The sequence below is a fragment of the Pseudorca crassidens genome, chromosome 19 (assembly GCF_039906515.1).
Source record: "Pseudorca crassidens isolate mPseCra1 chromosome 19, mPseCra1.hap1, whole genome shotgun sequence".
NCBI classification, from domain to species: domain Eukaryota; kingdom Metazoa; phylum Chordata; class Mammalia; order Artiodactyla; family Delphinidae; genus Pseudorca; species Pseudorca crassidens.
Genome location: NC_090314.1, coordinates 51,477,716 through 51,492,396, shown reverse-complemented (window position 1 = coordinate 51,492,396; position 14,681 = coordinate 51,477,716). Strand labels below are relative to the sequence as shown.

The following is a 14,681-nucleotide window of genomic DNA, read 5'->3' as shown; positions in this document are numbered from 1 at the left end:
ATACCCCACCATCAAGAATGGACAGAATAACTTGACAAAATACTGCACCATCAACCAACAATACCAACCTGCTGACTTCTCTCTGTGGACACCCACCCAACAACATCAACCTGCTGACATCTAACTATGGAACGCCCACCCAGTAACAACCGACTACATACTGGACCACAAAACAGGGATCAGAAAATGTTAAAGATCTAAAAGCATATAAAGTGTGTTCTCTCACCACAACAAAATTGTTAGAATTCAAAAATAGCAGGATTAGGGGAAATCTACTACCAATATGTGGCTATAAACACGTACTTCTACATGGCCAATGGGTTAAAGAAGAAATCACAAGGAAAATTAGAAAAGACAATGAGATGAATGAAAATGAAAACATGACATGACGCAAAATAGCTATAGCAATTCTTGGAGAAAATGTTACAGCTGTTAATGCCTATATTAACAAAGAAAGATCTTAGGAGCCAACCACCAAAAAAGAAGCAAACTCAACCAAAAGTAAGCAAAGGAAAATAAAGATTAGAGCAGAAATCAACGAAGTAGAAAAAAAGAAAATCAATTAAAATAATGGCTGTTTTTTTTTTTTTAAACACCAAGAAATTTAACAAATCTTTAGCTAGACTGGAGATGAATAAACTTTTTCTATAAAGGGCCAGATAGTAAATATTTTAGCTTTTGCTGCCACATACGGTTTCTGTCAATATTCTTTGTATTTTTTGGTTTTGTTTTGTTTTTACAACACTTTAAAAATAAAAAGACCATTTTTAGCTTAGAGGCTATACAAAAACAGTGGCTGGCAGTGGGTTTGGCCTGTGAGCTGTCATCTGTGGACTCCTGAGCTAGACAGACCAAGAAAAAGAGAAGACACAAATAACTAATTCAGGAGTGAAAAAGGAGACAGCAGTTCTTACCTCATAAAAGTTAAAAGGACTATAAGTAACTGCATGCCAACAATTTAGATGAAATGAACGAATTCCTAGAAAGACATGAATTACTAAAATTGACTGAAAAAATATAAAATCTAAATAGATCTATAAAAAGCCAAAAAAAAAAAAAAGAACTAGTAATTTAAAATCTCGAAACAAAAAAGTCCAAGCTCAGATGGTGAATTCTACCAAACATTCAAAGAATAAAGAACATCCCACCTTTACAAAGTCTCCCAGAAAAAGGAAGAGGCAGCCAACTCATTCTCTGAGGCTCATATTACCCGATACCAAAGCCAGAAAATGACATCACAAGGAAAGAAAACTAAAGAACAATATCCCACATGGATATAGATGAAAAAGTCTTTGACAAAATAAGCAAACCAAATCCAGCAATGTATAAGAAGGATTATATACTATAACCAGGTGGGATCTATCCCAGAAATACAAGGTTGCTTTACCATCTGAAAGCCAATTAATGTCATAGATCATACCGAAAGAAAGAAGAACAATCACTACATGATGATCTCAGTAAGCACAGAAAAAGCATTTCACAAAATCTAATGGTCATTCACGACAAAAATTCTCAACAAAGTAGGAATGGAAAGGAACTTCCCCAACCCAATAAAAAGCATCTACAAAACCCCTACAGCTACATCTTAATGGTGGGTGATGGAATGCTTTCCCTGAGGTTGGAAACAGGGACAATATCTGCTCTTGTGACTTCTGTAGAGCACTGCAGTTCTGGTCAGTGCAATCAGGCAAGAAAGGGAAATAAAAGGCATCCAGATCAGAAAGGAAGAAACTGCCTCAGTTTGCAGACAACATGATCTTGTATTTAGAAAACCCTAAGGAATCCACCAAAAAACTACTGGAATTAGTTTCAGCAAGGTCACATAATATAAGATCAAGATACAAAAATCAATGGTATTTCTATATACTGGCATTGAAGAATCTGAAATAAAATTCAGAATATTTTACATTCACAATAGCATCAAAAGAACGAAATATTGAGGTATAAATTTAACAAAGGAAGTACAAGACTTGTATGGTGAAAATTACAAAACATTGCTGAAAGAAGTTAAAGACCTAAATGAACAGATAGACATCCCATGTTGATGGACTGGAAGACTCAATTCTTCAGCAAAGCTGTTTTCCCCAAATTTCTGCGGAGTGGCTGGGCCCGTGAGCCATGGCCGCTGAGCCTGCGCGTCTGGAGCCTGTGCTCCGCAACAGAAGAGGCCACAACAGTGAGAGGCCCGCGTACCGCAAACAAACAAACAACAAAAAAAGATAAATATAGAGATCAGTAGAACATAACTGACAATAGAGAAATAACCTTTGCAATTATGGTTGATTCAAGGCAGTTCAATGGGAAAAGGATAGTCTTTTCAACAAACTGCTAGGACAAGTGGATCACCACAGGGAAAAGGTAAATGCAGACCCTCATCACACACAAAAATTAACTCAAAATAGATCACAGACCTAAATATAAGAGCTAAAATTTAAAAATCTTAGGTAAAAAAACTTGGAGCAAATATTGGTTACTTTGAATTAAGCAAAGAATTCTTAGATATGAAAACAAAGGCACAAATGCTGAAAAGAAAAATTTGACAAATTGGGCTTCTTCAAAAGTTAAAAATTTTGTGTTTTAATTTAGGTATAAATTTATCAAGAAAGTAAAAAGGCCACCACAAACTGGGAGAAAATATTTACAAGTTCTATATCTAGCAGTAACCAGTGCCACCCTGAAGACACAACATCCTTCCTGACACTGAAGATCTTTCATTCTATTGCAGAGGTGAGTGTTACTGGCATTCAATCAAAGGAGAGATCCTAAATGGAAGTCCTGTGAGTGACAACTGCAGAGGGATGGAGCTCACAGCGGGGGGAGAGCCGTTAAAATGGAGGAGAACAGAAATGACACTTTTCTGAAGCATTTCCACCCAATCCCAGTACCCTTTCTCTGTCTCAGGGCATCCTATATTTCTTCAGCTTTTGGAGAGAACTTATTAAGGCTATATACGAAAAAAATCTACAGTAAACAACATATTGTACTTAATTAACAGTGAAAGGTTTCAGCGCTCTCTTTGCGACTGCGAAGGAAACAAGAATGCCCATTATCATGATTTCTATTTAAGAAGTCACTGGAGACTTGAGTCCAAAAAAAAAAAAGAATAAAAGATACAAGGCTTACTAGAAAGAGAAAAAATCATTGCTTACATAAAGAACCCAAAATAATCAACAGAGAAATATTAGAATTAAAAATGAATTTAATAAGGTTTCTGGGGGCTTCCCTGGTGGCACAGTGGTTAAGAATCCGCCTGCCAATGCAGGGGACACGGGTTCGAGCCCTGTTCTGGGAAGATCCCACATGCTGCTGAGCAACTAAGCCCGTGCGCCACAGCTACTGAGCCTGCGCTCTAGAGCCCGTGAGCCACAACTACTGAAGCCCGCGCACCTAGAGCCCGTGCTCTGCAGCAAGAGAAGCCACCACAGTGAGAAGCCCGTGCACCACAACGAAGAGGAGCTCCCGCTTGCCGCAACTAGAGAAAGCCCGTGCGCAGCAACAAAGACCCAACGCACCAAAAAAAAAAAGATTAATAAAAAGAATAGATGGTATTTATAAAAAATAATAATAAGCTTTCTGGATACAAGATCAATAAATAATTTCTTTATATGTACAAAATTTTTTAAAATGATGCCTCTTACAATAGTATCAAAAAAGATCAAATAACTCTTTGGTGAGAATGTAAAATGGTATAGTCACTCTGGACAACATTTTGGCAGTTCCTCAAAATGTTAAAATCAGAGTTACCATGTGATCCAGCAATTCCACTCCTAGGTGGAACTGAAAACATCTATCCACACAAAAACTTGTACAGGAATGTTTATAGCAGCATTATTTATAATAGTCAAAAAGTGGAAATAACCCAAATGTTCATCAACTAGTAAATACACCAAAAAAAGTATATTCATAAGATGGACTATTACGCAACAGTAAAGAGAAATGAAGTCCTGACACACGCTATAACATGATGAACTTTGAAAACATCATGCCAAGTAAAAGAAGCCAGTCACAGAGATCACACAGTGTAGACTCCATTTATATGAAAAGTCCAGACAGGCAAATCCATAGAGACAGAAAAGAGCTTAGTGGTCGCCCATGGCTAGGAGCTGGGGGAATGAGGGGGTGATTACTAATAGGTATGGGGTTTAATTTTGTGGTGATGGAAAAGGTCTAAAATTAGACTGTGGTGATGGTTGCACAACATTATGAATATACTGAAAACCACTGGATTGTACACTTTAAATGGGTGGATTTTTATGTGAATTACATCTCAGTAGAGCTGATAAAAATGTTTTTTAAAAAATCAAATACCAAGGTATTAATTTAACAAAGGACTTGTAAGCCCTGTGCTATGAAAACTACTCATGCCTATTGAGGTAAATTAAAGAAGACCTAAATAAATCAACGAACATATTTTCATTGTTAGGAAGACTCAATATCGTAAAGAAGTTAGTTCTCACCTAATTGATCTATAGATTCAATATAATTCCAGTCAAAATCCTCAGAGGGGATTTTGTGAAAATTAACAAAATTACTCTGACATTTATATAAAAATGCAAAAAGATTTTTAAAAAACAGCCCAAAATATTAGGTAGATGAACAAGAAAACATATAACATCAAATTACAGTATGTTCTCTAAAGCTACACTGTGGTATCGGCAGACAAGAGGACAGATCAATAACCCAACTGGACAGAACACACAGGCCAGAAGCAGGCCATACGCACATTCACGCTGGGCTAAAGACAGCATGCAGAGGGCTTCCCTGGTGGCGCAGTGGTTGAGAATCCGCCTGCCGATACAGGGGACATGGGTTCGTGTCCTGGTGTGGGAAGATCCCACATGCTGCGGAGCGGCTGGGCCCGTAAGCCATGGCCGCTGAGCCTGCGCACCCGGAGCCTGTGCTCTGCAACGGGAGAGGCCACAACAGTGAGAGGCCCGTGTACCGAAAAAAAAAAAAAAAAAAAAAAGACAGCACGCAGATCTGTGAGGAAGGATACAAATCAGCCAGGATGCCTGTACACTGGAGGGAGCACAAACTGACCAGCCACTGTGGGAACCCGGCAGCATCCACTGAACACGGGTACACAGAGACATCCCAGTTCCACCCCTACATGTGCATTTGTGTGTGTGCACCAAGATATATGCACAAGGATTTCTTGGCAGCATTGCTCAAATGCCCAAATGTCCAAACGGCAGAATGGATAAACTGGGCATATTCATATCGTGGAATATTAAACAGCAATGAAAAGGAGCGACTTCTGCTCCACACAATTTAATTTACTGTAAATTTTACAGTAAACTTAATGTACTGTAAATGATGAAACAAATAAAAATCTGAACATGACAAGGACTGTCACCAGAACCACTTCTATTCAGTGTTGCATGGGGGGTGGGGGGGTGGGGCAGTTGTCTCAGCCAGGATAATGGGCCAAGAATAAGGAATAAAGGCACACGGACCAGAGAGAAAGAGGCAGTCTTTACTCACAGGTGCCGTGGTCACTTCATAGTGAGTTCTTACCCCAAAAAACAAAAACAAGACAAAACAAAACTAGAACTAATAAGGTAATTTAGTATATTTATAGCAATACAACTATAAAACTGGGAGACGACTTGTTAATACCATTTTCAATAACACCAAAACTCATAAACTACTTGGGAAGTATTTTGTTAAATTTATGTAAGACCTGTATACTAAAAACTACAAAACATTTCCAAGAGAAATTTAAGAAGGCCCAAATAAATTGAGAGATACATCATGTTTATGTATTAGAAGATTCAATATTAAGATTCCCAAACAGAACTATAAATTCAATTCAATTCCAATAAAAATCCAAGCAGGCTTGACAAGCTGATTCTAAACTTTTGCAGAAATCCAAAAGACCTAAACAGATGTGAAAACAATTTTGAAAAGGAAGAACAAAGTTGGAGGACTTATAATACCTGATTTTTTCAATAAAACGACATTGTAGCTTTATCACTACAGCTGCTACAGTAATCAAGACAGTATGGATTTGGTATAAAGATAGATAAAAAGAACAATGGAACAGAACAGAGTCCAGAAATGAAATGGATCTATATTTCTTTCAGTCATTGATTTTCGACAAAAGTGCCAAGGTAATTCAATAGGGAAAGGATAGTAACAACCAGTTATCATAGGGGAAAAAATGATCCTCAATCCTTACTTTACATCATACCCTCAAATTAACTTAAAAATAGATAACAGATCTAAATGTGTAAGATAAAACTATAAAACTTCTAGGAGAAAACAGATAAGAAAGTCTTGGGGTAGAAAACAATTTCGTAGGTTCTTAGATGGGACACAGAAAGCCTAATTCTTAAAAGGAAAAACTGGAAAATGGACTTTATAACAATTAACAACTTCTGTTCATCAAAAGGTAGTTTTAGGAAATTAAGAAGATAAACAGGCAAACTAAACTGGGAGAAAGAACTTACATACAGAATTTAGTTTTTATATCTAAAAACTCAACACTAAGACAAAGAACTTAATAAAAACAATAGTCAAAAGATTTGAACGGACACTTCACACAGGAAGATATATGCATGATCACTGAGCACCTGAATAAATGTTCGACATATTTAGTCATCAGGGAAATGCAAGCTAAAACAATGAGATAGAACTACATGCACACTACAAAGGCTCAAATTTAAAAGACGATTCCAAGTGTTGTAACAATACAAAACTACTGGAACTCTCGCAAATTGCTGGGGGGGAGTGTAAAATGGCTCAGTCTCTTTGCAAGACAGTTTTGAAGTTTCTCACAAAGTTAAATGTACATGTATTATAGCACCCAGCAGTTCTATCTCTAGATATTTACCCATGAGAAACTAACACAAATGTCCGTGGTGAGACTTGTACACAAATTTTCACAGCCATCTTTACTCATAATAGCCAAATCCTGGAAAGCAATCCAAATGTCCATCAATGGACGGCTATATAAATAAACAACTTTGGTTTATCCATGCGTTTGAATACACTACTCAGCAATAAAAAAACTGAATTATTGGTATAAGCAACAACACGGATAAATCTCAAAAACATATGATGAGCAAAAGAAGCCAACCACAAGAATATATACTGTATGATTCCATTTATATGAGGTTCTAGAACAGGGGAAAATCTAATCTGTCGAAAGAACAGATAATTAGATTACTAACCTAAAGAAATTACATGTGTAGTTGCTTCAGGGAGTTGGGGAATGATTGTAAAGAGGCATGTGGAAACTGTTTGGGGCAATGGAAACGTTCTAAACTTGACTGAGATGGTTTTTATACATTTCTCAAACTCATTGAATGTACACTTAAATGAGTGTACTTTATTAGATGTAAGTAATATCCCAGTCAAGTGGATTTTTAAAGTATAATGTCTCTAATAAAGTAAACTCAGTATTTAGAAAAAACTTAATCTGACTTCACTCCATGATGCTTTTTGAAAATATTATAATTCTGGGTTTACTGGACAAGCTCCATAGCAGAAATACCAGAAATGCTCAGTATTATACATTACGCAACATCACCATCCTCAGAACGTACTATTTTCACCGTTCTAAGTTCCCTTCCAGTCCCTATCTATACACATATATAATTTTTCTACAGCTATAATTATAGCATAAGAAGAATACAAAACTAACTTAGAATCAAACGTGCAATTTTACCATATATGCACAAATTCAAGTCGTGCATTTTCCTCTGCTGACGGCACTTCCAACAGAACCCAGAACCCAAGTGCTGCCGACACCCCACCACTGCTTCTTGCTCTGCCCCAGCTCCACCCCTTTCTTCCTGGAGCCCCGCCCCTGCCACTTGCTCTGTCCTGGGGGAGTGGAGGAAGGAATTACCTTCAGTTAGGAGAGAAGACAAGAATTCCCTCCCACCAGCAAGAGATTGGCAGGAAGGGGGGTGGAGGGAGTCTCGGTGGGAGGACATGCCCGGCACTGGCCCTGGTCCTGGTTCTGGTCCTGAGCCGGACTGGGGTCCACCCGGAGCACATGCATGCAGAGTGAACCGCGCCCTCTCCGGGGTGGAATCCACACCATCTTTCCTTACAATTCTGCCTCCTCTTCTCTGCAAGTCCACCCTGGCTGCAGGGCAGGCAGCTCCGACATAGTGGACATAGTGCCCACCGGGGCCCAGGACACCCTGTGCAGGAGACAGAGACCTCTGCTCTCACAGCCCTCGCAGTTTGGTAAGACAGAGAGGGACAGCAAAACGAGCAGTAAGAGTCAGATTCTGCAATGGACAAGATGACCGCTCGGACCTCAGGAACACCATGGATGGAGTACCTGGGACAACACGGTCCAGCACTGACCTACCTGAGAACCAGAACGTGGGAAAATGCAAGTTCTTAGGTGGACGCCACCCAAGGCCCACACAGCCCACGCTGGCCGCCAAAGAACCACTTTGGAGCTCATTAAAGCTGAGTCTGTCGGGGAGCCCGGGAGTGTGAGTGCCTGCAGCAGCGGGCCCCCAATCTCCATCTCCAGCAAGCTCTCTCCCTGGCCAGCAGTTTCGGAACCAGTGCTGGGAAGGAGCAGCTGAGCAAACACCCGGGTCATCCCCCTTTCCTAAGCCTTAAAATGAAAGCACTCTGTACAAATAAAAAATATCTCAAAAGCTCACTACTGTCTGAGGCATCATTTTTTTTAAAAAAAATCTAGTGGCACTTAGCAAGAGCAGAGCTTTCCAGGCACAACAGGTTATGGTGCTGACAAAAACAAGAGTGTGTGGCGTGCCGAGGGACTGGCCTCGAGGGAGTGTGAGTAGCTACGGTGCCGAGACGTCTCAGATCTGTCTTCAACTATTTTCTGTCTTTCCTCTGTTCAAGGAAAATCTTTCTGAACATGAGTGCTAACAATAAGGACTATTTCTTCTTTCAAAGAACCGGAGTAGGGCTTCCCTGGTGGCGCAGTGGTTGAGAGTCCGCCTGCCGATGCAGGGGACACGGGTTTGTGCCCCGGTCTGGGAAGATCCCACATGCCACGGAGCAGCTGGGCCCGTGAGCCATGGCCGCTGAGCCTGCGCGTCCAGAGCCTGTGCTCCGCAACGGGAGGGGCCACACAGTGAGAGGCCCGCATACCGCAAAAAAAAAAAAAAAAAAGAACAGGAGTAGAAGAGTCTACACACATGGATATTTACCGATCAGCAGCTGCCATCAAGTAAGGGGTCGCCCATTCCTCCACCTCATTAAATTAAGGTCGTCACCTGTTTCTTGAGCCTCCTTGGGAAGAGCCACCACTAAAATCACACGGCCCTGTTCCTGAGCCAGCTGGAGGGTATCCTCCAGGCCTTGGGTCTGAAACACAAGCCCGTAATTTTTTTCTCGGGAAAGAAAAGGTGGGAGAGAGCAGAAAGGAAAGACTGGTGTGTTCGGAGAAGGAGAGGCAGGCAGGGCTGGCCATCCTGACTGCTGCTCCCAGCGTGGCCCCTGCAGGCAACAAACCTCCGGGCTTTCAGGACCGGAAGTCTGCAACACAGCGTCTTAGTGAATCCAGCTAAGAGCACCCTGCCACCTACCAACCCCCCGTACCACACAGCGGCATCAACACACTCAAATTAGTCGATAAAGTCTGTAAAAGAATTTCTACAGAAAACTTTGAATTTCCTGTCAATTATTTATTTTAAGGGAGGGGGAGTGTTTGTTTACCATGTTACACTGTTGAAGACAGAAGGAAAAGTATAACTTTAAAACGTGGCAAAATTGCCTTTGATTTTAAAACAACTGAAGTTCAGCTCAATTCACATATTCACATGAAAACGCACAACCTCCTGCCCACCAGCAGCTATAAGACAGGGGTGAGGACTCAGGGACAACGAGGCTGGCAGGGAGAAGGGACCTGGAGGGTCCCCAGTGCCCCATGCTCTGGTTCCTCCTGGCCTGGTTGCACCTCTCCTGGGGCTTCCAAGCAACTTGTCTCCTGCTTTGGGGGGCAACAGTACTTATCCACGGAGCTGAAATTTCTAGGTGACACGCCTGGAAAAGCAGCAGCCTCGACCTGTTCCAGACCTGAACGCACAACATCTCTCAACTGTTTTCTAAAGTTGTAGCAGATTATCTCTAGCTGATCCCAATATTCTTTTCTGAATGATCCCATGCTAAAATTGACAAGTCAAACATAAACATCAGGTGGCCACAGGGAACGATATTCAATACGCTGTGATAAACCATACTGGAAAAGAATATGGAAAAGAATATAAATATGTATAACTGACTCACTTTGCTGTTCAGCAGAAATTAACACAACATTGTAAGTCAACTATACTTTAGAAAAGTTTTAAAAAATTAGGTGGCATGCGATGCAGAGACAGGAGAAACAAACTTCCTCACTCGGCTGGCAACATCTGCATTTAATAAGTTACTGGCCAGTACACCATTCCAAATATAGTGAAAATAACACTATTCAGTAGCCTCGTGGTAACCACCATGCCCTGTGGTCAAATGCTTTGCTCTCAAAAACCCTCAAAGTAAAGTGCGTGGTCTCGTGTTCCACTCCCAGGAGGGACGTGGCGGGAGGCACTCAATCCTCTTCCTGCTGTCTCAACATTCCACCCCCTCCCCACACGCGCAGGGAAGAATTGGAGGGGAAATAGAAATACAAACCGCTAATATCTACATCAGTCAATGCTTCAACTTACCAGCAGTTTGGAAAAAATGTTTAATGGCAAAGGAGGCCAAAATCACTTTTTCAGTCACCTGCAAATCAGTTACTTAAAAGATCCCCCCTTCCCCCTCCCCGGCCCACCACCCAGATTCTGTGCCGGTTCCTTCTCTGATCTCACAGAGAAAAAAAGCCAGACTGCGGTGGGCACGGCATGGGGAGGACTCAGGCCTGACCCAGGCAGGACCCTGCTCTGTCCCACGCTTCCTTTTAGACCCGAAGGTGAACGGGGTCAGGGCAGGGTGTACAAGAGCCAGGAACACGAAGGTCCAGGACAGTCCCTCCTGAGAGCGAGACCTCCCCCCGCGTGTCCAGGTGGCCGAGCAGCTCTCCCAGTTGTCAGGAAGGAGACTCCCCTGGGGCCTGGGCAGGCAGCCTCCTCCATTCCCCCAGCACCGCGTCCTCCACTAGTCCCGACAGCTGGAAGCTGGGAAGCTCAAGAGAAAAGCCCGGTGGATTCAACAGATCCCTGCTAGCATGTAGCACCGTACCTTAGAGAGATCACCCTTCACGTGGATCTTCCTGCAGCCAGCTTAGGAACTGCCGCCGTGCCAGGCTATCTTCCAGGCGGGCACCCCCGTTTCTAACTTAAACACAGACGCCATCGGAGGTGCTGTGCTGCTTCTCTGCACTGTAGCAGAACACTGTTCCAGGACCCAAGACGGACGGCAGGCGTGGGTGGGTGGGACGGCGGGCTCACAGCCTCCATGGCCTCAGTGGAGCACACTTCACGGGACGACAAAACCTACTGGGTATAAATGCCTGCTTGGAGGGAAAAGTGGGGACAGTCCAGGAAGCTGACCCCACCATGAAACGAAGATGACTTTGGCAAATCTAAGTGTGTTGATAACACTCCTGGAACACGGAAGACCCGGGCTGAGCCTCATGGAAGCCTCCTGTCCTGGATGTGGTGAGGGAGGCCCCCGCTGCCCTCTGACAGTCAGCGTGGCCTAAGCCACCTTCTGCAGCCAGGCAAGCAGATGCTGTGCTGCTGAGAGAGGGAGTGGGGAGGTGACCACAGTGCTGCAAACACGGGGCCGAGACCTCGTGCTTGATACCCTCCAACACTGAACACATCGGCCAGCCCAGAGGGCAGCAAAAGGCCACAACTGCACAGGAGCTTGAGGGGAGAGCAGCCAGCAGCCCCAAGACCGAATGCATGCTCCAGGAGCCTACAGGTCCGTAGACACCCTGGGGAGGGCTGGGGTGCCCAGGCGCACAAGGAAGGTCAGCAGATCTGCCGGGAGGACTGGGGAAAGGGGTAGCCAGGCGATTAATTTCTCTTCACCCCTGAGGCTGGGAAAGAATTGGGTTTTGAACAGGTCAGAAACCCAGGACACCTGGAAGCAGGTCTCTCCCAGACCCAGCAGAGGCCACCCACCCGTGGATAAAAGGGCTCAGTCCCAGGAGTGGAGACCCCACACCTCCTGGCACACCTGCTGCCACAGCCCTTGGACGGTGTGGCCTGGCCTCCAAGGGTGCAGAGTCATAAACAAACAAAATCAACCATTAATGCGCTTACGAGGACCCAGGACACAGAGCGAAGTGGCAGCTCTCTAGAGCTGCCGGAGGAGAGGACAGAAAAGAGGAGCTCTCAAAGGTGTCCTAGAACACGGAGGAATGGAAAGCATAACATCTAACTTCTAACAGCAATGGCGAAGATGAAAGAGGTGGTCACAGCCCACAGCTGAGTAAATGAACTGGAAGGTCGAACTATAATATTCAAAGTTACAGAGAAACAGAAATCAAAAGGGAAGTGAGCAAACTGTAAGACCCAACATTCAAACACGAGAAGCCAAAAGAAGAAAACAAGCTAAGAGAAGGAAATTAAGAGCCAATATAGAAAAATTCATCTCATCTGAAAAAACCTTGAGTCTGTACTTTGGAAGAGCTCGCCACGTTCCAGAAATGATTCCTGACACACACAGAAAAACTCCCAAATTCCAAGAAGATGGAAAAAATCTTAGAAATCTTTGGTAAAAAAACATATTTTAAAAACCAGTAAGTTCCAACTGACACAGAAAAAGCATGCAACAAAATCCAACACCTGTCCATGATAAAAATTCTGAGCAAGTTAGGAACAGAGGATGACACACAACGTGAAAAGCTACTGCTTCCTCCCAGGTCAGGAGGCAGTGAAGATGTCTGCTCCACGTGCATGGAAGTTCCAGCCAGAGCAATAAGGCAAGAAAGGCAAATAAAAGGCCTCCAGATGAGAGAAGAAGAAATAAAACTGCTCCCATTTGCAGATGATGTGATTGTCCACCTAGAAAATCCTCAGGAATCTAATCTAAAAACCTAGAACCAGTGAGTTCTACAAGATCAACACATAAAATAATCACATATCTATATACTAACAACGAACATAGAAATTAGAGATATTATGTCCACAAACAACTGCTCCAAAGAAAATGAAGTATGTTGGTGCAAACTTAACAAAGTATGTACGTGATCTGTATCCAAAAACCACAAAATGCTGATGAAAGAAATCAAAGACGACATAAGCAAATGCAAAACACATTTTTAGGAAAGGCCACAGACACCCCCTTCTAAGTAGAATTTATTTCCTGATGATGGTGCCCAGATCACACAGCGTGGGTCCTCTGTCTGAAGGCCATAGGCCAGAGCCCCGCAGGCCCTCGTGGGAGGCACCAGCCCCACTCTGCATGGGTTTCTTCTGGGGCAAATCCCTGTGTCCCTGAGCTTTGTGCTTTGCCTCCTGGGCTTGGAGGGACTGTCTCCGCGGACTTCAACTTCCCACAAGGGGATGGATGTCGACCTCCTGCTCACCCGAAACACTGCTGACAGACACCTTCTGAGATAATCGGGGTCTTTGTGTGACTTGCTTTTTCTCCAAAACAAATATCCTTGGACACATCTGGGACTAGGAGTGACACTGAGGTCACCCCGGGAGGCCCTTCCAACACTCTGGAAAGGCACTATTGGCCCCCAGGCAGCAGCCTGCAGGACAGCTACTAAGAGCACACTCTCTGAAGGGCTGCACTACAGTGATGGGCTCTGAAAGTCAATCTGTAAACAGACTGAGAAACTCAGAACATCGCTCTCCATGGAAATGACAGCCAACAGGATGGCTGGGTTCCAAGATAAGTATACAGAAGTATCTAATTCAGTCTAACGGAACCATTTAAATTGAACACATAAACCCGAACTCCACTCATTCATTTAACAAGTATCTATTAATACCTACTATTTGCCAAGTTCCAGGTGCTTCAGAAACATCAGTGATAAAACAGGGCCTATTCCCTCCTGTGTGCAGCTGGCATTCTATCAGGGAAGGCAGACAATGACGATAATAAAGAACGCAGTATTGAAGGTGATAAATGCCGTGTGCAGATCTGAAGTGCTGGGGGTGGGAAATCCCAGGCGCAGGCAGGCCCCACCACTGCACAGAGGGGTGAAAGCATCACTGAGAAGCCGGAGGGGATGGTGTGTTGGGTAAGGCAGGTGCATGAGAGAGAGAAAGGGCAGGGCCCGAGGGCGTGGGCTGCAGGAGGTGAAGCGGCCGCTCTCAGGGGAGGCTAAGGAGGCAGCAGAGGCACAGGGCCTGAAGTCACCTGAGCTCTGGCTTTCGCTGTCTCCGTCTGTCTGTTCGCTGCTGTATCCCTTGCACCCGCTGCTGAACCTGGCACATCCAGGTACCGATTTGCTGAATGAATGAACTCCAGTCCCAGGAGCAGCATGGGAGCTGGTCTCCCCTGATGTTGTCACTCCTAGTGAAATGTGTTCTGAATCCAAACACGGGCACCAGACTGCATCCCAGGTGGCTAACAAGTCAAAATGCAACCTCGATGCCCCAGCAAAGGGGCCTCATGAACCCATTCTTCATGCAGAAATGGTCCATTCTGATGCACCATCTGTGGTTGTGCAGCGCTGGCATCACTCCCGTGCTGAGACGGAACACAGCGGGCACACTCGCACCCAGCCTTCACTGGAGACCACAGCCATCTTCTTCCCACAAGTACACACTCAGGGGCCAAGGCCTGTTCCC

General features: G+C 43.8%; 1 protein-coding gene across 6 annotated transcripts in view; it reads right to left on the bottom strand.

The window, feature by feature from the left end:
• The window catches only part of B3GNTL1 (UDP-GlcNAc:betaGal beta-1,3-N-acetylglucosaminyltransferase like 1), a 120,732-nt gene that overhangs the window by 81,197 nt on the left and 24,854 nt on the right, over nt 1-14,681 (bottom strand). The window contains exon 1 of one of the 6 annotated variants that reach the window (XM_067716317.1): nt 7,673-7,753. The exons of the other annotated variants lie outside the window; for them this stretch is intronic. Coding sequence (XP_067572418.1) covers nt 7,673-7,675 — 3 coding nt within the window. The 5' untranslated portion in view covers nt 7,676-7,753. Of the gene's footprint in view, nt 1-7,672; nt 7,754-14,681 lie in introns of those variants that run through there. 6 annotated transcript variants of the gene reach the window in all.